Raw genomic sequence first — 25,972 nt, 5'->3', positions numbered from 1 at the left:
AAGCATTTTTTTTTCTTCTATTTGGAGATTCAGGACTATGCCAACAGATCTCTGTCTCAGTCCTCAAAATGCCCCATAGATATTGAACTTAGGACCCAGGTATCTATCACTTATGCTAGTTTAGAAAGAACAAAGGAGTGTTTACCTTCGTGTACCGTCTTCCCCTTATTTTTTTTTCTCTCTTTTTACAAATGCATTTATGAAAACATTGCTTTGCTTCTCAATTGCCTTCACTTCCTAAATGCAGATTATTTCCAGGAGCCAATATAACCCTCTGGGGATGTGCACCCAAACAACCTCCTACTGACACATGCACTGACTAACCACCCCAGTAACACATTCACTCTGACTCCCACTGTTTTCATAGTTCCTTATTCCAAACACTAGCTCTCCATCTTCCAGACAATCTTATTAAGTTCACTGTGTCACAAACATCCAAGAACTGGCTTATCATCATAACTATTCCACCAGTTATCAGGGATAGGAAAATATCCAGATATTCTTATAAGACAGGGCATAATCAGTCACTGATTAGATTCCTTTCTTTGGGGTACAACTACCAGCCTTTCAAGTTCAGCAGATCCAGAGTCAAACACCCTGAAAGAATGAACCCAACACTGAAACAGGACCTAATAAAAGTACATCAATATGAATCCGCTAGCAATAGAGGCACAAAGAACTTTAGCTTCTGGATTGGAGGTGAGCCAGAGAATTGGTCCATCATTTCCCCCATAATCAGCTGCCACTTATATATATTTCTAGTAATAAATAAATGAGTGAAAGAAAAAGGATCAAAGCATCTCTAATGTGTCACTGAGGATAGAAATAGGAAAAGTTGGCAGGCTTGACTCTCAAGGACATTCCAGTAAATGTCCCTATTTCTAGCTGTATTTCTAAAACAGTTTTTGACTGTGAATGAATAATTCAGAATTGCAGTAGTAACTGGGACGTTGAACTGCTTTGGGAAAATAGAAATTATTTTTAGAATGGAATAGAAAAGGATTTGTTATGTATTTATTATGTATCACGCACTTTAGAACTTATTAAGACAGCCCAGTCCTTAAGTGTTTGTTTCTATTTGGTGCACTTTTCCTTCCCCTTACCAGGGTGCAGGATTATAAGAAATGATTTGGAGGCAAATAGAGTTAGGCTCCAGAGAGGTAAGTGGGCACCCAGACCTGGAAGTGGGCTCCAGTTGGATATCTCACTCACAACCCTCTTTAGTTAGAATAAGATCCTCCTTGAGACCCTCATAGTAAAAGAGGAGTCTGTGTAGAACCAAAGGCAAGTTTTGCCTAAGATTTTTGAAGGATAGGTGTGGCCCTGGAATAGCCATATTCTTTCATTCCCCTCTCCCACAAATAATACTATTTAAAATGGTCTCAGATGACTTTTAAGAACTATGATAATTTGAAGGGCAATAGTTGGTGTAATGAATAGAACATCACCTCTAAAATTAGGAGGGACCCGAGTTCAAATATGACTTCAGATACTTCCCACTTCCTAGCTGTGTGTGACCCTGGACAAGTCATTTAACCCCAATTGCCTCAAAAAAAAAAAACACAAAAAACAACTATGATAATTTGAAAGGCAACTAGTTGGTGTAGTGGACAGAGCACTACCCCTGAAGTTAGGAGGACCCGAGTTCAAATCTGACCTCAGACACTTACCACTTTTTGGCTTTGTGACCCTGGACAAGTCACTTAACCCCAATTGCCTAAAAACAAAACAAAACAAAACAAAACAAAACAAAACAAAACAAAACAAAACAAAAAACCAGCTATGATAATTGGTTGCCAATTCAGTTCACTAGATATGGATCCTAATTTGTGCCATTTGAATAAATTGCTCTAATAAATCTGCTGTCTTGTAGTAAAGAATAATTTTTTTTCTGGAGACTAGGATATTTTTTCCTCCCCAAAAGAGGACAATTTCCTTCTAGAGACTCATTAGCTCACTGCATTGTCAGGTGGTTGAATGACCATCAGTACTCATGATGAAATCCTAATTATAGTATTTACAGAGTGAGAATTTGAGATTGGGGAATCAGAGAAGGACACTAGGAAATTAGGTAAATGACTGAGGATTAGAAATTTATTTCAAAGTCATCAACTATTAAGTCCCTCTGTTTTCTGCTAGTCTTTAAATTCAGACAGGCTACAATCAGACAGAGATGAAAACACAGAGACAGCAAACCATTATCATCTTAGTCTAGAGTGGTTAAGACAGTTTATTGCTATTAATTTTTTTGCATAACAAATGCGACCATGTATTTTTGGTATCTTTTTCTTTTCATCAGAAAGTTTAATTTTTCTGACCCTAATAATCTAGTATTTTTGACATGTTCTTCTTTTAAACTAGACCAAAGTTTTTTACATATTTTCATAAATAATTGCATCATTTGTATAATGTCCTGATTATTACTTCTATTCAAAGAAACACAGGCTTAACTACCCTTATCAGTTTAACTTTTTCTACCATCACATTCACGTCTGTGCACAGCTGATTGCCTCACATATGGTAAAGAGCAAGTTAAAATTTACATTAAGTAAGAAAGAAATGAATGAAAGTCTCACCATTTTTTCATTAAAGAAAAAAAGCACAATTTTAAATAAGGTCAGGAGGGAAAAGTTAAAATAATACCAACATATCTCCTTACATCAGTCTATGTATGACTGCTATAAGGATAAGGAACCTTGCCCAAATTGATCAGGAATAACTGGGCAAAGTGATTAACCTTTATACCATATGACAAAGATTGGGGGTAAATGATTTAAAATTGACAGCCTGCACAATAGACTGGATGTATCTTTATGGCTCCCCAGGGTTTAGCATAATACCAAGGGCATAGTTGGCATTTTAATAAATGCTTGCTGAATTAGATTGATGAAAACTATTGAAACAGCGACTTTGTTTATTTTATTAGCAAATTGTGTCTTCAAGCAAAACTCCATTTATAGCAAGAAATCTCTTAGAGAAGCTCTCTGGACAGGTTCAAGTGATGGAGAAACTTGCAGCTGTCAGTGATGAAAATATGGGAAACATCAGCTCTGTCATAGAGGGTGAGTATCTGTGAGATAGGCTCTAAATCCCAGGTTAGGATGATGCTTCTTGCCCAAATTTCTCAAAAGGAAAGAGAAAGGGATGGTAAAGTAAAAAGAATACTGACTAGACCCCAAGGACCTAGGTTGAAATCCTACCTGTGATGTCTACTACCTCTGTGACCATGAAAAAGTCCCTTACTACCTTTACCTTAGTTACCTCATTTGTAAAAGGGGAACATTGTGTCATATGGCCTCTAAGGTTTCTTCCAGCTCTAGAAGTAATCTTATGATTTTTTTTTTTTTTTTTTTTGATCAATGGCAAGCTGGTAACAGAATAAGGGGCAGTCTCTGGCCACAGAATAAAAATAAACAAGGTTTCTATTTTGAGTAAGTCAGAATTGTTCTTATTTCCCTAAATATCCTATTCTCTCCATACCATCCCACCCCCCAAAAATACAGCCTATGCCAAAGTTCCAGGATGTCAAACTACTAGGCCTACTACCAACTCTTATTGGAAAAGTACAAGACTAGCAAGTTCATTTACAAGCCATAGGCAAATAGTTATTCAAAATGGTCCATAAACTTGAGAAGGGGGGTGCTAAGGGTCAGATGGAGAAAACCGTCTGCCAAAGATATTCTGGCTTTGTGAAGTTTGAAAATTGGACACACTTGCAAAGTCATGAATTTCACTTTCCAAAGAATCACAATCATCTGTGAGGAGTTTCCTATTAGTTGTTCAATAAAAGTCACACAAAGTTTTTGACTGGTTTTCTAGTTTAGTTTCATTACTTGCAGCTGAAATTCTCTGATAAGTTATATGGTTGCTCATGCACCCAGTACAGATCGCCTTCTGTGGGTATTCTTTGGCCTGGAATAAGTGGGAAGAACACAGTGGGGAGACTTGTTCTCATCTCAGCCCTTCCATTTCTTAGTTATGTAACTTAATATCACTGAGCCTCTGTTGTTCTACCTACTCAAAGGATTGTTATGAAAGTGATGTGAAAACATTTCTAAAAAGTTCAAATTAAATCTCTACCTTTTATTCTTATTAATCCTATGAATGTCATCATATTCCATCATCCCACTTCTCATTTAGCATTCGACTTGATGTCTCACTCCATTTTCCCCCACCTTCCTCATCCAAACTAAAGTTGTGCCAGCCCAGAAATATCAAAGACATTAAGGATAATTCTCTTATTTATTCAAAACTGTCCAGATTATAAAATTCTTATGTATAAAACAAGGTTCTTTTGGATCCCTTCATACTTTGACTCCCTAGTCTTTTTTTCTTTTTGAGATATAAGAATCCCAGGCCAATTCCAATAGACTTGTGATGGAGAGGGCCATCTGCATCCAGTAAGAGGACTATAGGGTCTGAATGTGGATCACAACATAGTATTTTCACCTTTTTTGTTGTTCTTTGCTTGCTTTTTGTTGTTTTTTTCTCATTTATTTTTACTTTTTTGATTTTTCTTGTGTAGCATGATAATTGTGGAAATATGTTTAGAAGATTTGCATATGTTTAATGTATATTGGATTACTTGCTATCTGGAGGAGGGGGTTTGGGGGAAGAGCAGGAAAAAAATTTGGAACACAAAAGTTTTGCAAGGGTGAATGTTGAAAACTATATTTGCATATACTTTGAAAATAAAAAGAAAGAGAGGGAGAGTTAAGAATCTAAGAGATGAAAGAACAAAAGGGGGGGGGAGGACTAGGAAACTGAAGGAGAAGAAACCTGAATCTAATACTTCTCGAACAGCTTTAATATTAAAAGAGCCTCGCAATTAGTTATATGGGAAATGCAACATCTTTGCATTTTAAACCAACATGGAAGCTTCCCAGAGGAAGTTCATGGTCAATCTACTATGTTACATATTGAAAACTTTAAGAAAAAAATGCTTACCAGTCCTGCCTCCATACTCATCTTCCCATGAGCCCCTCATTCTCCCCAACTTTCCCTTCACCCTCCACACACACCATGATTTTCCTTGCTAATTTCCTTTCATCTGCTTTATTTAAATGTAGAAGCAGAGCTAATGCTGAGTAGCTGTGACTTTGGGCAAGCCATAACCTGTCCTATCCCTCAGTTTAATCCATTAAATATGAACAATAACAACTATACTACCATACTTCCTGGAGAGATGTAAGGGAAAGTCCTTTACATACTATTTTTTTTTTGTTCTTGAAGAGGTCTAATTATATCATGAGAGAAATGTCTTGACTTGCTTGTGAATAGGATTTAAGTGAGGCAAAGCTATGCAAAATCCTCAGCCTCACTTCCTCCACCAGAGTTATTGGAGTCCGGTGGCAAGACAAAAGTCCAAACTACTGGGGATGGCCCAGGCTGCAATGGGTGATCTTGGCCTTTCTAAATTAAGGTCTTTCCAGGTATCAGTTTGTCTGAGGCAATGTCCATTCAGTGACTAAGGGCTTGATAAGAATTGAGACAAAAAAGAAGGGGAAGACCCTCAGAGTTTCTGGCCAGAAGGGGAAACAATTGCTATTTATGTTCATTTTAAGCTATCAAAACTTAAACAATGAACGACAGAGTCTGGAGTTGGGCCTTTTATTGGCCAGTCAATGACCATTGAAAGTCAAAGTTGTATATCATAGAATACTAAGTAATATGACATTTTTTTCCTCTGCCAGCTATCCCAGAATTCCATAAAAAGTTGTCACTCCTATCCTTTTGGACAACATGCTGCAGTCCTGTAGGGGTCTACCATACCTCAGTTGACAGGGTGATGAAGCAGCTCGAGGTCAATTTTGCCAAAATTGTCAACAAAGAACACCCAGGACTTGCAGAAACAGGTATGTAACAGACCTAAAACCTTTATTTTATCCTCCTCAGTGAGTACAGTTCTAATTTTGTGCAGCAGCAGGGGACCCACAAAAAATGCCTGCTTAGAGAGGGATCCGTTCAGAAGTAAACATGTTACTTGATTAGAATTATGAAACTATGAATATGAAGATTTAAGTCTAAAATCCAGACAAGGAAGTTTAAAAATGATCAGCCGGTTGCTCAGCTGTCATGCTTTATGATGATGTGCAGACTACTAGACTAACTCAATGGGCTGCCCATCTATCCGCAAGTCAAAATCTAAGCAATATGTATTTTGTTTCATCCATCTGTTTTTCCTTCCATATAACAGAATCATCAATTAGGCTTCCAGCCTTGGCTTCATCTTCAGCTTCTTACTGTCATTCCACTCATATATTCAACCCATTGCCAAATCTTGTTTAATTCTTCACAGCATTTCTCGTACACATTTCTTCTTCTCTACTTACATCCATCCTTTTTCAGGCTTCATCACCTCTCAAACTAAAGTATTGCAGAGACCATCTTAATGGTCTTCCCATCTCTTCACTCCCATCCTCTAAAATGTTTTTGCCACAATCAGGATCATCCAAAATTTTCAAATGATGTGCCTCCTTACCAGAGGGTACCCAATTGACTCTCCAAAAATAAACAAACAAACAAACAAACAAACAAATAAATAAAAGAATGTTTTTGTACCTAGATCTGAATGCTAACCCTATTATTTGCTGGCTATATCATCTTGTGCAAGTTACTTAACCTGTCTGGCCCCTGCCTCCTTAGCTGATGGGCTGAGCTCCCATATCCTGCAGGACTGATCAGTTTCTTGTCTCCCCATAGCATTTCGAACGCTGGTGTCTCGAATTCTGGATCGGGCAGAACCTTTGCTTTCTTCCAGCCTCTCCACCGAGGTCATCACCGTTTTTCAGTATTACTATTACTTTGCCAGCAATGGTGTGAGTGACCTTGAGGGTTACTTAATTCAGCTGGCTAAGCAAGGTAGGATCCATTGGAATTTGTCTCACTGTGAGGATTGTTTTCTTTGCTATTGCCCCCATCCATTCCAAAGGTCCCCCTGAGTGATAGACCCATTTTTTTCCTTCATGTTTTATCATTTAAATATTCGCTCCTAGTAGGAATCTTTTCATTGTTTGTATCTCCAGTACCTAGGACAGTGCTTGACACATTAAAAAGTATCTAATATATAGTAATATATTTGGTCATATCCTTGATGATATACTTGATTATTGATTGAAATGAATTTTGTTAATGTTAATGTAAATTATCTTCTAATGAATAAGCAAAGGAATTTCTGCCAATACTCCAATCATTTAATTGATAGCATGGGAACCCAGAAGTGATTTTATTAGTGACTCACTTTTTTGCTTTTTTTTATTTTTACTCTTTACTTGCCACTTCTAGGTTGACAATTTCCAATTGCTATTTTCTCTGGCTGCTCTGTAGGCAGAGCTCTCATAAACAACGGGCTCGTATTTGATCATAGGAATTCAGAATGGTGGAACAGAGAGGGGAGAAAAATAAAATGGAAATATGAAGCAAAAATATACAGGAAAGAGGACTATTATTATATAGTACAGGGTCTATCTGGAGACATTTTATTGTGAGGGAAAAAACCTAAACAAGTCATTTCAAGTCTCTGAGATGAAGTTTCTTCTCCAATAATATTTGTACTGTCTTCTTCAATGTTTTGTTATTAAACAAGAACTTTTTAAACTTTAAAGTGTTTGGTAAATATGAGTCATTAGTACTCCAGTGTAATCCTTTCAGATGTAAATAATAGAATCAAAACTAAAGTTTACAATGTGTTTTAAGAAACTTCTTGGAAAATGGATTGGGAAAATAGCTGAATTATGCCTTTTAGGTCTGTGTGTTATTATAAATAATTTAATAATTTTAAATTTAAGTTATCAAAAAAAAAAAAAAAAAAAAGGAAATCTTGTCACAAAATTGTCATATTAAATAAATGGACCAGAATATCAACCCATTTCTCTCTTTAACCTAGCTGCAATGGTTCAAACTCTCCAGTCGTTAAGAGATGAAAAGCTGCTACAAAACATGACTGATCTTACAGCCAATAACCTCCCAGTCCAGCAGGAAGTGCTCAGAAGCCTGGCTTTTCTTCTGACTGAAAACAATGATGAGATTAGTCAGGCTGTGACATTGTATTTGGCAGCAGCATCCAAAAATAAGCATTTCAGGGAAAAGGTAAGTAGTTAGATAATGGGGAAATCACTTAATCTACCTCTGTCATTTAACTGTAATGCTCCATTATCTTTTGATTCCATATGGCTCATTCTTTCTTTTTTAAAATTGTTTTATTTTAATAGTTTTTATTTACAAGATATACGCATGGGTAATTTTACAACATTGACAACTGCCAAATCTTTTGTTCTAATTTTTCCCCTCCTTCCCCCCCCCCCACATGGCAGGTTGACCAATACATGTTCAATATGTTAAAGTATAAATTAAATACAATATATGTATACATGACCAAATAGTTGTTTTGCTGTACAAAAAGAATCGGACTTTGAAATAGTGTACAATTTGGCTCATTCTTTCAATCAACAAACATTTTAATGGTATGTTCTGTCCAAATGGTCACAGCAGAGAGAATGGACAAAGAACTCATGAGCCATGTTTGTTAGCTGACTGGAGAGACAAGAAGTCCATCTGTCAGACTACTAAAGAATATGCTACCACAGATAAGGTGCTAAGAAAATAATAATTATTTGCAGTGAGGTTTCTTAATTTTCGTGGTTTCATTATTTGTAAAACAGGAAAGAGGATCTGACCTTCATTATTGTCAGCTCAGACTTCTTAAGGCAGAATAGGCTGGAACAAGAAACCAAGCCAGGCCACTGGAGAAGAATAGACATAATAGCACACAGCCTAGGGAACACAAATGAAATGGGAGGCCAGGTTAGCTAGGAAATGGGGCATGATGTTAAATGAGCCCTGGAGCCAAAATTGAGTTTTGGGCATTAACTCAAAATGGAAGACAAGATTTGGACTTCTGGCAGCATAGCCAGAGTCTGCCTCCAGATATCCAAAATAGATAGGGGCCACAGGAAAAATCAAGGTCAGGGCCAATATAAGATATCCATTAGAATGTGAGTTCCCTCAGGGTAAGAGCTGTTTTTGCCTTTCTTTGTATCACCCATGCTTAGTATAGTACCTTGAACATAGTAAGCACTTGTTAAGTGTTTATTGACTCATTGAGTAAACTGCTGTCCTTTTCCTCCATTCTTGCATTGCTGTCTTATGTTTTTGGAGGAAGTCTGTAGTTTCCTTTTATGCCATTTAAACTCAACTGTGCTTTTCATTCTACTCAATAATCTGTCGTTTCTTGTTGACTGCTTTTGTATTCCTCACAACAAATGAACTTGATTCTTGTTGAGCTTTACTCTTATTTCTTTCCTCCTTATTCTCAGCAGGTAAATCTAGCTAATGATCTTGAGTAGCCATGCTAACTCCAATAGGTATCAGTGACCACAGTGATTAGAAAATGAGGAATCTCAGGAGGAGGATCTCCAAGGCGCTTTTCAGATTTAACATGTTCTCATCTTCCTTCTCCATCATTCTCTCACCATTTGTATATCCTTATCTCCCATATCTGTTGGTACTTTGTCCATTATTCTGTCTTCCTCTTATATTTTTCATCTCCCTCTTCATGATTGACTCCTTTCTTCCTGTAGGTTTTTTTAGTGCCATCGATCAATCCACAAGAATTTATTAGATTCCTGCTATGTGCCAGGCATTGTGCTAAACTCTAAGGATATAGAGAAAGGCCAAAAAAGGGCAGGGAGAGGAAGAGGAGCACACGTGTCATATACATGGAAGGCAGAATCGATAAAAGCAGCATATAAAGTGGAAAGAGTACTAGACTTGGAATTGGAGAATCATGAGTTCTAAGCCTGTATCCAGTAGTTGTGAAATATGGGCAAGTCACTTAGCTTTTGGACCTCTGTTTTCTTGTCTATAAAATAAGAACAGCAATACTGGTAATTCTTTGTTCACAGGGATGTGGTGAGGATCAAATGAGATAATATCTACAAAGTCTCTAAAATATAAAGCATTAAAGCACTACATAATTACCAATTGCTGCAATGCAAAGGGAAAATGCCTGTAAATCTAGGCTAACATATAGACAGAGTGTCAAGAGATCACTGAGACATGTCCTGGAAAAGGACGTGACTGCCTTAGTGAGAAATGGAATTATAAAAGACCTCCACTTGTTCTTACTGATTCATTGTTCTTGAACCATGGCAGAGCTTTAAAGGACAAATGCAGTATTTGCTGCTCTTTCTTCCCACATCTGTACATGGAGAAAATCATGCTTCTTCTGTAATGACAATCTCCCATGGGGATGTTGATTTTATTTTTAATCAGCCTCGGGCATTGTCAAAGGAAATACTGTAAGCCTGGGTACAGACTGAAATGAACTGTTCTTACTACCCAGCGTGTTCTTTTGTTCCCTTCTAGCAGTATTACCAATCTGGGTTTCACAGCAGTCAGGATTTCTTAGGCAACAGCTCAAACTAAAGTGAGTAATGTGATAGTTCTTTTGTGGTTGCTGTCTAGGGCTGTATATCTCTGCAGGATATAAGGAAGTGCCAAGTGGATGCCTCCTACTCAAGCTCAGGAAGAGCTTCATGCCAGTGCTTAAAGTCCAGAAGGGGCCTTGGATACCTAGGTCTCAATATTGTCAAGCAATATCTATTAGATACCTAATTGTTCATGCTGTCATGCTGTGGGTAAGGCAAAGCCCTGGTCCTTGCCTAGAAGCTTACCACTAAGGCAGGGATTCCTAACACGGTTCACAAACTTTTTGTTTTAATATTTTCATAAATTCATTTTAGTATAATTGATATAATTCTATGTAGTCAAACACAATCTTGAGAAGAGCTCTGTATGTTTTATAAGATTGCCAAAGGATCACTGAGGGAGCAGGGACATAATTGACTTTTTAATTCACTTATCACTACAAAATAATCCAAGACCAGAGTGAAATTAGGTCTAAATGGGCAAGGGATGACAGGTGGAAGGCCAGTATCCAAAGGCCTTTGGTGCATTTAGAGGGCTTTCTCTGATGAATTTAAGAGCAGCTACTGACAAAAATCATGATAGGATGGGCAAACATAACAGACTGAAGTTTGCAACCCTGGGGGTGCATCCAGATCGAGGAGATGGGAACCTGTTCCAAGGAACTGAAATAACACACTTTCTTTGACTACATGCAAAAACAAGCTTGATTGACATTTTTTCCATGTGTCTTTTTTTTTTCCCAGGCCTTACTATACTACTGTGAGGCACTGACAGAAACAAATCTTCACCTTCAGAAAGCAGCATGCATGGCCCTGAAAAGTCTTGAGGTGAGTCCCAGCATTCCTTTGATGGTTCAGAATATTTAATGATGCAAATCTGTTTGATTTAGTCAACTAACATTTATTAAGTGCTTACTATATGCAAGGCACTATACTAAGCTTTATACAAAGAAAAAAAATTTTTAAATGAGCATGCTTTCAAGGATTGCATAATCTGATGAGTAATATGAAATCAAACAATTATGCATATAAAGATTTATACAAAGTAGATAGAAAGTAATCTCAAAAAAAGCCTTTAGCAGTAGAGAAATTAGCTGAGGGGAAGGCGGAGAGAAGGGAACAGAGTAAGGGGAGATAGAGAAAGGAGCCAGTAAACTAGAAGAGAGTACTCACAGAAAATGAGTTTGGGGCTAAGTTTTTAAGCAAGATAGAAAGAGGGAACAAGTATTTATTAATCACCTACTATGCTTTACAAATATTATCTCATTTGATTCTTATAATAATCCCATGGCAGAGATACTATTATTATTCCCATTTTATAGTTAAGAAACTGAGGCAGACCAAAGTTAATTGACTTGCCTGAGTTAATAAATTAGCCTCCTAACTCTTCATTCTGTCTCTAGTTTCTCTTCCACTCAAAACCATTCTCCACATTGTTCTTCATATTGCCCTGAAACATTCTAAATGAATCTTTCTGATATCACCTCCAACCCCTCCATTCATTTAAAAACCTTCAGTGCTCCTCCCGTTATCTTAAAAAAACCAAAACACCCCTAAACTTCTTACTTTTGTTGTCAGAAGAGCAAGTGAATGAATGCTAACTTTATACATGAATATAAAAAAACTGGTTCCTTATCACTGAAATTTTCTAGCAGTACTAATAACTTTGGACTATTCTGTCTACTTAGATTTCCTATATAACCAGTGATTTATAAGGCTTTTAGATAGAAAGACACCCTCTGAAGTCTCGGGATAGAACAATAAATACTACTTCAATACATGGAGTTTAAAAGGATTACTCCATGATCATGGCCACATTGGTACCAATCTCAAAACCTAACCACTAATAAAAACTTATTTTTATATAGTATTTAGTATTTATTTAGTATTTATATAGTATATAGTATTATAGTATATTTTTATCTTGAAGTAGTAGTAGTATTCATCAAAGCAGTCATAGGCATAGGTGTTGTTGTAGTAGTAGTAGCAGCAGCAGCAGTAGTAATAGTTAACATCTATATAGTACTTTGCAGTTTGCAAATTGTTTTATAAACCAGGCAGAATTTAAGTGATGTGGCTAGGATCATATAGAAAGAATTAAAATTTAGGATTTCCTGACTTCCTGGTCTCCAAGTCTAACATTCTCTCTCTTATTTACCACCCAGCTGCCTAAAATCAAACTTCTTAAATAGGAGAGTTTTTAAATTCCTCTTCCTCTTATCCTATTTTATATGATGCTATCTTTTTTCCAAAACTTAAATGAGAACCTCACTATGTACAGATAACTCATCTTGTACATTAAAAAGTTACAATTTCTCACAATCTCCTTTATTGAAACTGATTTTTAATTATTACCCATCTCTAAATGTTTATGTGATTTCTCATTTATTTAATTTTATTTTATTTAATGATAAACTATATGTGCATGAATGAGCAGAGGTTTTAGGAGAACTAAAATCAATTCTTATTTCTGAAATCTCCAAGAAAGGTCTTCCTTCTTTTGATGCCCTGGAAATTGTTTCTCTGCATATTCACATTTCTCAAATTTTTAATAAATGAAAGATCTTTGTCTATCTTTTTAAAAAATAAATTGCTCCCACACAAGCTCAGCCTTATACCACCTTGTTACAAAAGAAATCTACTGTAAAATGAGCCTTCAAATCTATTCCCTAGATCATTTTCTCCCCCAAACTGTCCAAATCCTATCTAAAAATTATGTTTGTGTAAAATGAAGTATTTCTATAAATATGACAACAAATTTTTCATCTAAAATATAAGCAATATCTCATAACCTTGGATTATGTCAATCTCTTTTACACACGTAAATTTTTTTTCTGTTCTTTTCATCATTAACTGCTCCTTATGAAAAGATATTTAAAGTCTATGTTATATATAAATGAGTTGCAAGCACATACACAATTCCAGTGCCACCCTCGCCTGAGACTTTTTTCCCTGATCCCCTTGGTTATTAACAATCTCTCCCTCTTGAAATTATTTTTATTATATTGCATATATGTTGTTTTTGTTTCCACATGTATGGTATCCCTAGCGCTTTTTCCTGATCCCCTTGATTATTAACAATCTCTCCCTCTTGAAATTATTTTCTATTATATTGAATATATGTTGTATTTGCTTCCACGTGTAGGGTATCCCTAGCCCTTAGCAGAAGAACTAGCACATAGTTGGTACTTAAATATTTGCTGAATTGAATTGGATTCTCTTTTGTGATGGCAATTATCTTCTTCCACTCTAAATGCCAGAATTCTTTGTCGTGCCTTATAAGTAGGAAGCCAAGAAATTTCTCCAGAACTCTCTTTTTGACATTTTGTAGGCTACTGAAAGCATTAAGATGCTAGTAAGTCTGTGCCAGTCTGATAATGAAGAGATCAGGAATGTGGCATCTGAAACGCTGCTCTCTCTTGGTGAGTTTCTTCTAATACTTTTATTCCATTCATTTTAGTGAATACATTTTTTTAATAAAGGTAGGTTGTTTCTGTCCATACAGGTAATATGGAAAATAAGGAGGTGATCTAAATTATTGAGTATTCTTTTGTTCAGGCACAGTGAGAGCACTGGGCTTGGAATCAGGAAAACTCATTTTCCTGAGCTCCCATTTGGCCTTAATTGTGTGATCTTGGTCAAGTCACTTATTCTGTTTGCCTCAGTCCCTCATCTGTAAAACGAGCTACAGAAGGAAATGACAAACTGCTCCAGTATCTTTACAAAGAAAACTCCAAATAGGATCAAAAAGAGTCAGACATTATTGAACAATAAAATTCTTTAGTTGTCCATCTTCCACTTAGTGGCAGCTAGGTGACCCACTGGATGGAGTCTAGTCAGGAAGTATGTTATTGTTGAGGCTCTATAGACAGAACTAACTTTTCATGACCTCATTTGAAGTTTTCTTGACAAAGGTAGTGGAGTAGTTTGCATTTGCTTCTCCAGTTCATTTTATAGATGAGTAATTAAGGTTTTTACAGAGAAGCAACATTGTGCCATCTGTTCAAATCCAGTCTTGGACAATGGGTAACCTGAGCAAGTCACTTAGCCTCTGTTTTCCTCAATTTCCTCAACTGTAAAATATGAATAATAAGAGCTACCTCTCTGTGTTGTGGGGATCAAATGAAATAATATTTGTATATTTTTAAAAATCAGAACAATACATGATAATATTTTATTTGGTCCTCACAACAACCCTGAGAGGTAGGCATAATTATTATTATCATTTTACAGTTGAGGAAATTGAGGCAGAGATTAAGTGACTTGTTCAGAGACACATAGCTGTAGGTATCTGAGACCAAATTTGAACTCTCTTCTTCTTGATTTCAGGTCAAGGCTTCCATTCACCGTAACACAAAACTGTTTCACATTAGCATCTAAGTGTTAACAGAGACTGCAGATCAGGTTGCAAGGTCAGAAATCCAGGGGTCACAATCCAAGAAGAGAGGAAAATTAGACTGTGATACTCAAGATACCCATACAAGAAGTTATGTACCAAAATGGAGAAAATCCCTAGAGACCTTAAAAATACAGCTGTCTCTCTACTTGATTCAGAATCTTTGATTACCCCTTGCTTACCTAGCTAGCTTCAAAGTCCCTTAACCTACTTATATCAAATAAAACTTATGACAGTTTTTAGTTTAGGAGGAAAAAACTAGACTCTCCATTTTTACTTTTTATCTTATTTTTTAAGCTTGAGTTTAACAGGTTTCTGACTGATTTGTTTTTCTTTTATAATTTTTTAGCTTTTTAAAATGTATTTTATTTTTAATTTATGGACTAAAACAAGCATTCCATAACATAGTATAATAAAGAAGATGATTGCACATTTTAAAATTATTATTTTCTTTCCTGAAGTCCACCGATATAATCTTGGTCAGTGATATGACTTGGAAAGAAGCCATCCTTCTTTGACTCCAGAAGCTTAATAGTCCCCAGGAGCCCTTGTAGAGTGCCTAATAGTCAAGTCAGTCTCCTATTCATTCTTCTATAGGTGTTCTTTCTCACTCTGGCTTAACATTGCCTTCTGCTATTTAGCATATTCTTTAATAATAACCGAGAAGTGGGGCACCTAGGTAGTGCAGTGGATAGAGCACCAGCCCTGAAGTGAAGAGAATCTGAGCTAAAATCTGGTCTCAGACACTTAACACTTCCTAGCTGTGTGACCCTGGGCAAGTCACTTGACCCTAATTGCCTCAGCAAAATAATAGTAATAATAATAATAATGATGATGATAATAATTGAAAAGTGAATTAGCATTTGTTTGAAGGATGAGGTAAGGATTTCTTATGCCTCCACTTCCCTGAAAATGTGGTATTAGTTTGATCTCAAGTAGTATTTTAGGATAATAATTACAAAGGTAAAACTAACATTCAATAAATAGCTGAATATACTTTTATTTTATGTATAGTGCATATTAATTAGAAAGGCAGGATGGAAGAATGGATAGAGAGGGCTGGCCATAAAATTAGGAAGATGTGGAGTAAGCCTTGCCTCCTTCCTGTTGGCTGTATGACTCTGGGCCAGTCACGTAAGCTCTCATGGCCCCAGATATCTCTTACACATACACACACATACAAGCATATGTGTGTGTGTGTGTGTGTGAGTGTATTTAAACCATGAGAAAGAATAAAGTAAGTGAAAAAAATCTGCTTCGGTCTACTTTCAGAGTCCATCTGTTCTTTATCTGATTATAGAACACATTTCCCTTCATGAGTCCTTTGTACTTGCCTTGGATAATTGTGTTGCTGAGAAGAACTGAGTCAATAATAGTTGATCATCACACAGTGGTCCTGAAACTGTGTACAGTGTTTTTCTGGTTCTGCTCATTTTACTTGCATCAATTTGTACAAACTAGACAATTTTTCTAAGACTTAAAAAGCTAGACAAGTTGTTGGTTTTTATCAGTAAAAGTTTCCATGCTAGAAGTTCCCCACAATGAAGAATAAAATAATATGGAAATTTACCCTTGTTGAAAATAAACTAAGATATGCTGGAAAAATAGCCATTCCAGGATTAGACCATACCTGGTTCACCTTAATTCCTAACAATTGCTACCCATTCAAGTCCAACTTCTCTCCATCATTTTATCATGTTTTCCTTCCTTCACAAAAGTGAAGCCCCAAAAGGGCTTGTTGTTTTTTCTCTCAGACATTTAAATTACCATATGTAAGGACACAGAATGAAAATATTGTTTACTACAAAAAAGACAACCTATCAGGGATAACAAATAGAATAGAAAGCGTCCAGGGCTTCTGTGATACATGTGTATTCTGCTTTAAGAAAAATTAGTGCACAAAAATCCTCATTAAGCAACAAATTGGGAGAACTCATCAAAACTCATCTTCCTGAGTTCAAATTTGGCCTCAAACACTTAGTAACTGTGTGACACTGGGGTAAATCACTTGTTTGCCTCTTTTTCCTCATCTGTAAAATGAGCTGTAAAAGGAATGGCAAATCACCCCAGTATCTTTTCCAAGAAAACCCCAAATGGGATCACAAAGAGTCAATCCAACTGAAACCAATGAACAGCAACTACGTTCCCTGTATATGGCTTTTTCATTATACAAAAATGTCCACTGGAAAGTCCCCTTAAATTAGAGTCTTCTGATGTGAGGTACGTGAACTTGATATCTCTGTATTTCAGTACAATTTGTTTCCTTTGTAATTCTATTACAATTATTATAATAAAATATATTAATAATGAGAGCTAGAAATATTGCACTTTAAAGTTTGAAAAGGTCTTTACAAATATTATCTCATTTCATTCTTATACAATCCTGCTTTTATTATCCTTATTTTACAAATGAAGAAACTGAGTCTGAGAAATGATAAATAATCTTCAGTGTCACAGAGGTAGCAAGTGTCATGGGCATTTAAAAACATGATAAGTGGTTGAAGAATATGAACAGACAATTTTCAGATGAAAAAAATTAAAGCCATCTATAACCATATGAAAAAATTCTCTAAATCACTATTGTTTAGAGAAATGCAAAAGAAAATAACTCTGAGGTACCATCTTTCACCTATCAGATTGGCTAAGATGACAGGAAAAAATAAATATTGAAGGAAATGTGGGAAAATCGGAACACTAATGCATTGTTGGTGAAATTGTGAACTGATCCAACTATTCTAGAAAGCAATGCATATCCTTTGAAACAGCAATGTCAGTATTGGGTCTGCAACCCAAAGAATCATAAAAGAGGGGAAATGATCCACATGTGCAAAAATATTTGTAGCAGCTCTTTTTATGGTGGCAAAGAATTGGAAAATGAGTAGATTCCCCATCAATTGGGAAATGGCTGAATATGAAAGTAATAAATTATTGTTCTATAAAATATTAACTGGATGATTTACAAAAGCCTAAATTTACATGAACTGATGCTGACTGAAGCAAGCAGAACCAAAAGAACATAGTATACAGCACCAAGAAGATTGGGTTTTTTTCAGCAATTCAGTGATCCAAGGCAATTCCATAAACTTTGGATGGAAAATGACATCTGCATCTTGGAGATTAATGTGGATCAATGCATCCTATTTTCTTTCTTCTAGTTTTTCTTTTCCTCATGGTTTTTCCCTCTTGTTCTGATTTTTCTCTCTCAACATAATTTATATGGAAATATGTAAAAATGTATATACATGTATAACCCAAAAAACTAAATTCAAATTTTAAAAAATGAAGAAAAAAACCATGACTCAAAGGGGTTCCCTGGTTTCTCCAGACTGCCAAAGAGGATTTAAGACACAAAAAAAGATTAAGAATCTATGCTTTAAATGTTGAACTTTTAAAAAAAAAAAAAAATTAAATTTGTTATTACTTCCCTGCCCCATTTTATACAAAATGGGGCATACCTTAGTAATTCCTGACCAGAGATTCCTCAGCAGACTTCTTCATAAAATGCACTATTTATCTTAATGTTATTTTTATAATCACACAAATAGTAATAAATGTCTGTGTTTTGAATGGTGATGATGGTCAGTGTTAAGTAAGTCTGAGCATCTTTTTGAATTTGAACATTTACAGAACCTGGTCAGTGTTAATAAATTTGCCCCCAAATGAAATTTAGTTACAAATATTAACTGGAAACATCTTTGTTGTTCAGTCATTTTTCAGTTATGTCTGAATCTTAATGATTCCTTTGGGATGTTCTTGGCAAAGATACTGACATGGAAGAAACCATGCAAATAATTGATCTGTCATTTCAGTTATGTTCAGTTGTGTGGAGTCTTTGTGACTCATTTGAAGTTTTCTTGTCAGAGTCCTTCTCCAGTTTATTTCACAGATGAGAAAACTGAGACAAACAGGGTCCTACAGCTGGTAAGTATCTCAGGCCGTATTTGAATTCAGATCTTCCTGACTCCAGGATAGCATCCTATTCACTGCAGCACTTAGCTGCCCTCCAACATCTTTAAGGACCACAATAAAAAAAGACTAGGTTGCGTTTTTCCCCCCCTCATCTAAACTAGCATACCAACCTATAGCAAATCTATCTCTAAGCAACCTTGATGTGAAGTTCTTTTGTGAGAGAAACTCTAAGGCCTCGTGTGTATTAATTAACCCTCCGTGTTTTGTATTCAGGAGAAGATGGGCGACTGGCTTACGAGCAGCTGGATCAGTTTCCTAGAGACTGTGTGAAGATTGGGGGTCGTTATGGAAATGAAGTTGCCACCGCTTTCTAACTGCCTTTGCTGATGTTTAAAGGCCATGGCATCTAGCCTTCCTGCCTGGGACGGTGCTGTTATTTAGCTGGGGAGAAGAGGCAATGGAGGGATCCTATTAAAAGGGCGGAGAGACTTGATTATTTATAGAACAAATTCAAATTGGGCTACTTGGTTCCCATCACTTGTTTCCTTTGCCTCTGAGTGTATGGACTTATTGATAGCTCCTAGCAACACTCAGTATAATTCAGTCTCATCTGGAGTGGATGATATCTTAAAGATGGGCATCTCAGCTTTTTACATGCATTGTATTTTTTTATTGGAACTTTTCCTGTAAGTTTGAAATAATTCATGTGATGTTTTATCTCAGCAAAGGAAAAGTGAGCTCAGTAAGGAGGGACTAAGAAGAAAAGGATTTTGTTTTGATTTTTTATTGTTATTGCAAGCTATAGTAAATGTCAGTTGCCTTGTGGTTTTCTCTCTGTATGGACTCAGGGTTGAATTACTCCTTTGGATTTCTAATGTCCTTTGGAAGAGCACAAAAAGGACTTCCATAAATTTAGCCTGTAAAATGAAGTGGGATGTTAGTTTATCAACTTAATTTTTGACCATCCATATAACCTTTTACTTCCCTTTTTTTCATTCATCACCACTACCTCTCAATAATTCACAAATTTAATGTCAGTTCTTTTGAAAAGTCAGATTGTTTTCTAAGATTTATAAGTTAAAGTTATACCCACTCATATATGTGTGTATATATATTCAATTGAGAAATTGTCAAGATTAATTTGGTTTTAGATTAATAAGAAGCAGGTATTTCACTCTTCCAAGTATATTCCTGGGTATTTTTGTCACTATCATACACACCAGAACTAAAGTAGAGTTAGAGGGTTAAAAAGGTCCTTGTGATGTGCTTGGGGTAGAGGAAGACTGGTAGAGATCCTTGGCTCTTCAAAAGAAATAAAGTGTGATGGGGTGTCTTTGATCCTCAAAGAGTCTCTGATACAAAGTTAAAGTAAGATGCCTACCATCCAGATATATCTCTTCAGTGCCTGTGCTCCAGAGACTGCCTCACTGTAGGTTTGAGAAGCAATATCAGGGTGCTAAGTTAGTGTGAGATGGTTAAAGCAGTGGACATTAAGTAATGACTTGTCTCCCTATATTTTATAGGCTATACCAAGGTATCTTACCAGTCCTTAAAAAATTAAAAGGAATATTCATGAGTATTGAAGCTCCAGGATCCAACTTGGTACAATATCCTGTTTAGATGTCAGTTAAACTCATCAAAATTTTAATATAATTCAAAGGACAAAGAACAAAAACAAAGCACTTCATTTAAAAATGTTTCCATTGTTTGCCAGACTTTCTGGTAAATCACTGTTTCAACTGTGAATGTTATAATGATGTAAATATTTGTAAATTTATAAATATCACATAAATATATATCCTTTATTGAAAAAAATACATTTGTATAGTCTAAAATGTTTACTTGTTTAATGGATGAGATGGTTCTTTTCATGAAAAGTAAAAGCTGTTTTTATATATACATATATATTATGTCTTCTGCATGAGCTGATGATTCCAGACCTTTTTGTACTGACTTTTGCTTTTTTTTTTTTTTTTTTGGTGGGAAGGGGCTTCTAGTTTTGTGACATTTGTACTCATCACTCTCATGATCACATAAATTATAATAAAGATTATTTTTGAATAACTAATAGATGCCCCAAGTCTATTATATCCTTTTTGACATGAACATTTATAGGACACCATGACTCAAATTAAAAATGATACATTTAGCCTTGTCATTCCTTCAACCAAATTCAACTATGATCACCCCTACCTCACAGGATTCTCTCCCTTCACAAATTTTCTTTAGTCCAAGCCTGTGATTACAATGAGAAGAGCATGTCCAAGTGAGGAAACTCTCTATACCATGAAAAATCTGTAATCTTGCAACCTACAGACATAGAGAATACTTAAAGCAGAAACTGTGAGAAGCTGTGACTATGATCACACAGGCCATAGATATCAAAGGTAGTGCTTAAACACAAACCTTCCTAACTCCAAATTCAGCTCTCTCCATTATAGCTGACCACTTTTCCTTCCTTGCATCTTCCTGGATCACTTTCTTTGTATCTATATTTTGTATGAATATGTATAGGCTATATCTCCCTAGTATAATATAAATAAGGATGTGTTAGGAAATGTTTAACAACCAGCTCTTAAAAAAAAAATAAAACAAAAAAATTGTGGCTTGTAGCATGCAAATTTAAGTCTGTTGGCTTCAAAATACCCCTGAATGAGGGTTGTAAAGAATTGAATTATAGAGTTTTTCAAAGGGAAATAGAGAAGCTCATTAGAGGCAGAAGCCAGATGGAACATTGCAAACAAGGAAGTAGACAATCGACAAGTATTTATCATAGCCTAGTATATGCCAGGCACTGTGCTAGGAATATGAGTAAAAAGAAACACTAAGGAAACAATCCATATTTTCTGGGTTTTATGTTCTAAAGCAAACTCCTTGCCTTAAGGAGTCTGTTCTGTGGAGAGAGAGAATTTGATCATTTAAATATGTAAAAATAAAGACAAATTATTTGAGGGAAGGTGGGCACTAGCTTCTGGGAGATGAGGAAAGCCTTCATTGTGTCTATGTATCAGTCTATGAACTGAGTCTTGAGGGAAATTGATTCTTTGAAGAGGGAAAGAATTCTAATGCAAAGACAGTTAATGGAGTGCCATGTGGGATGGATGACAGGAACGCCAATAGGGATAGATCAATCATGGAAATAAAACTAAGACATAATTGAGACTGGAAATGAGTTGAGACCAGATTGTAACAGACTTTAAAAGCTAAACAAAAGAGTTTATACCTGGTTAATCAAACAACATGCATTTATTAAAGCATATTTATATACAGTTTAGACACTCTGCTGGTTGCTGAGGATACAAAGGCAAAGCAAAAATGTAGTACTTCTCATCAAGGAGCTTACAATCTAACTGGAGAGACAGCATGCACATAAAGAGGTGTACAGAGACAATGGGAGCCACTAGAGTTTATGTGTAGGGCAGCGATGTGGTCCGATATGTATGATTAAAGACAACCCCTTGAATACAGGAAAAAGTAAAATAGAATCAGCAGCCATGAAAAGATTATATTCTGTATTGTTGGAGGAAATAAACAGCCGATATCAATATGATCAGAAACCTATTGGAATATTTCTCTGGAACAGTGGTTCCCATATAATAGGAATTTAATATTGTTTAACTGAATTTTGAATTTAATATATTAAATATTTGTCCAGTTGAATTTGAATTCTGAACAAAGAAATCCTGCACATGGTTTATGCAGGTTTATTGTGGTTACTAACAATAATGATGATAATGGTATTACTAATAATAATCAGTAAATTCATCCCCTCCAAAAACAAGTATATTAATTATGGAAATTATTTATTTTAAAACAAGAAAGCTAACTCATTCATATACACATATACACACCCACAAAATATTAGAGTGCATGTTCTAACTGGTTTTGACTATCTAACTGGATTGAGTTATAACACAAATCCATCTTGGATCTCATCAAAAGTGAATTTGGCATGGTGAAAGAACCAAGATGGCAGAGTATAAGCAACAATCCAACTGAACTATCACTCTCCTTCAAACAGCTTTTAAAATAGACTTTTAAATAAATTTATAAATATGTATATATATATATATATATATATATATATATATATATATATAAATTTATAATAAATAAATTTAAGTAAATTTTAAAAATAGATCCTCAATCAATTAATTTGGAGCAGTAGAGCCAACAAGACACCTGAGTGAGACATTTTCCAGTCTAAAACAATTATGGATATCTGCAGGAAAGTTCTGTGATACCAGAATGGGAACTGGCCACACTGACACCAGTGGTGGCTTGGGAGGTGGCTACAACAGCTGTTGCTACAGCTTCAGTTTCGAACACTCTCATTCTAGAGACAGTAAAGGGGATATATGTCAGACAACTGATCAAAAAGATCACAGTTGATTCTGCTGGCATTGATTAGCAACTCCATTATCCCATAAGCAGAGGGGCACTAGAGAGCAAGGAGTCTTCCTGGGTGAAGAGCTTAGATGAGGACAGCATTCTCCCTGGATAGCACCATCTTGGAAGAACCAGAGATTTGTAGACTCCCTAAAACTAGCTCTGAAAACAGCAGCACAAAAAAACCTAAAGCTTGGAACAGTGGTATCCCACTCCTAGGTGAATAGAGTCCAATTTTAACATTAAGTTCAAATTCAAGAAATATGCTAGAATTTAAAAAAAAAAAAAAAAAAAAAAAAAAAAGGATATGGCTATTATGGTGGCAGAGAAGACCAAGACATAAACTCAGAACAAGATAACAATGTGGAAATAGCTACAACCAAAGCCTCAGAGAAAAATACTAATTGCACCTAAACTCAACAAGAATTATTGGAATAGTTAAAGACAGTTATAAGAGTAGAAGAGGAAAAAATTAGGGGAGTGATACAAGAAAGAGAATTTTTAACTTGGTAAAAGAGGGACAAAAATATTGAAAAAATAATCTTAAAAATAGAATTGGCCTTATGGCAAAAGAGGCACAAAAATTCAATAAAGGAAAGTATGTTGGGGCAGCTAGTTGGTGCAGTGGATAAAGTACCAGTCCTGAAGTCAGGAGGACCTGAGTTCAAATCTGCCCTTAGACATAACACTTTGCCTCAGCAAAAACAAAACAAAACAAGAACTTAAAAAACAGAATTGGATTCTACCTAAATTCATTTATTTATTCAGTGCCATATCAGGCCATTTTTCAGGTGAAGTTGTCTATAGTCACATGAAAAAAATGTTCTAAATCACTCTTCATTTAGGGAAATTCAAATTAAAATAACTCTAAGATGCCACCTTATACCTATCAGATTAGTTAATATGGTAGAAAAGGAAAATGATAAACATTGGAGAAGAAGTGGGAAATTTATAGCACTAATTCGTTGTTGGTGGAGTTGTGAACAGATCTGAGTATTCTGGGGAACAATTAGAAAGTATGCCCCAAAAGCTATAAAACTGTGCATACCCTGTGATCTAGTATACTACTAGGTCTGTATTCCAAAGAGATCATCAAAAAAGGAAAAAGATCTATGTGTACAAAAATATTTATGACAGCTCTTTTTGTGATAGCAAAGAATTAAAAACTGAGGGTATACCCATCAATTGGAAAACAGCTGAACAAATTGTGATATGTGAATATGGCAGAACAAAAATGTAATAGAATACTATTATTCTATATGAAATGATAAGCAGAGAGATTTCAGAAAAAATTGGAAAGACTAACATGAACTGATGGTGAGTAAAGTGAGCAGAACTAGGAGAATGGAATGAATGGGAAAATGGGGGGGGAAGATGAGCAATGCTTAAATCTTACTCTCATCAAAATTAGTACAAAGAGAGAATAGCAACATTGTACAATAATCAACTTTGATAGACTTAGTTCTATTCAGCAATGATCTTTTATTCTCTTCCCCCTCCTCAATATGGCTTCAAGCACCCTGATATAGGCTATATATGTACAATCATAGTAAACATGTTTCCTCATTAGTCATATTGTCAAAAAAAATCAGAACAAGAGGAAAATCCACAAGAAAGAAAAAAGTTAAAATAGTATGTTTTGATCTTTATTCAGACTCCATAGTTCTTTATCTGGATGTGGAGAGCATTTTTCATTATGAACATTTAGAATTGTCTTAGATCATTGCTTGATCCTGCTGGTCATTTCTTACAAAACAATAATATTCCATATTATTCATATACCACAATTTTATTCAGCCATTGTCCAACTGATGGGCATCCACTCAGTTTCTGGCCACTACAAAGAAGGCTGCCACAAACATTCTTGCACATATAGATCCCTTTCCCTTCTTTAAGATCTCTTTGGGATATAAGCCCAGTTAGAAACACTGCTGGATCAAAGGGTATGCACAGTTTGATAACTTTTGGGGCATAATTCCAAATTGCTCTCCAGAATGGTTGCATCTGTTCATAATTCCACCAACAATATATCAGTGTCCCAGTTTTCCCACATCCCCTCCAACATTCATCATTATCTTTTCCTGTCATCTTAGCCAATCTGACAGGTCTGTAGTAATATCTCAGAATTTTCTTAATTTTCATTTCTCTGATCAATAATGATTTGGAACACCCTTTCATATGAGTAGAAATAATTTCAATTTCTTCATCTGAAAATTGTTCATATCCTTTGACCATTTATCAATTGGCTTGATTTCTTATAAATTTGAGTCAATTCATATACTTTGGAAATGAGGTCTTTATCAGAATCTTTGATTGTAAAAGGGTTTTCCCAGTTTATTGCTTCCCTTCTAATCTTGTCTGTATTAGTTTTGTTTGTGCAAAAACGTTTTAACTTAATATAATCAAAAATTTCTATTTTGGGATCAATAATGATAACTAGTTCTTCTTTGATCACAAATTCCTTCTTCCTCCACAGGTCTGAGAGGTAAACTATCCTGTATTCTTCTAATTTACTTATAATCTCATTCTTTATGCCTAGATGATGAACCCATTTTGACTTTATATGGTGTACAGTGTTAACTGTGGATCAATACCTAGTTTCTGCCATTCTATTTTCCAATTTTCCCAGCAGTTTTTGTCAAATAGTGAATTCTTAACCCAAAGGCTAGAGTCTTTGGGTTTGTCAAACATTAGATTGCTGTAGTTATTGATTATTTTTCTCTTGTTACTTAACCTATTCCACTGATCAACTAGTCTATTTCTTAGCCAATACTAAATGGTTCTGGTGACTGCTGCTTTATAAGATACCATCATATCATCTGCAAAGAGTGATAATTTGGTTTCCTCATTA

General features: G+C 35.5%; 1 protein-coding gene across 5 annotated transcripts in view; it reads left to right on the top strand.

Moving 5' to 3' along the window:
* Window positions 1-20,800, top strand: part of RIPOR2 (RHO family interacting cell polarization regulator 2) — a 235,859-nt gene extending 215,059 nt beyond the window's left edge. For all 5 annotated transcript variants that reach the window (XM_074272877.1, XM_074272902.1, XM_074272885.1 and 2 more), the window contains exons 16-22: window positions 2,927-3,062; window positions 5,694-5,855; window positions 6,703-6,861; window positions 7,886-8,088; window positions 11,172-11,255; window positions 13,759-13,849; window positions 19,006-20,800. In XM_074272877.1, coding sequence (XP_074128978.1) covers window positions 2,927-3,062; window positions 5,694-5,855; window positions 6,703-6,861; window positions 7,886-8,088; window positions 11,172-11,255; window positions 13,759-13,849; window positions 19,006-19,106 — 936 coding nt within the window. In that variant the 3' untranslated portion in view covers window positions 19,107-20,800. The remainder of the gene's footprint in view (window positions 1-2,926; window positions 3,063-5,693; window positions 5,856-6,702; window positions 6,862-7,885; window positions 8,089-11,171; window positions 11,256-13,758; window positions 13,850-19,005) is intronic.
* Window positions 20,801-25,972: the final 5,172 nt, after the last annotated feature.

This window comes from Sminthopsis crassicaudata, chromosome 1 (assembly GCF_048593235.1).
Source record: "Sminthopsis crassicaudata isolate SCR6 chromosome 1, ASM4859323v1, whole genome shotgun sequence".
Classification (NCBI taxonomy): Eukaryota; Metazoa; Chordata; class Mammalia; order Dasyuromorphia; family Dasyuridae; genus Sminthopsis; species Sminthopsis crassicaudata.
This window is presented reverse-complemented; position numbering and strand designations above follow the sequence as displayed.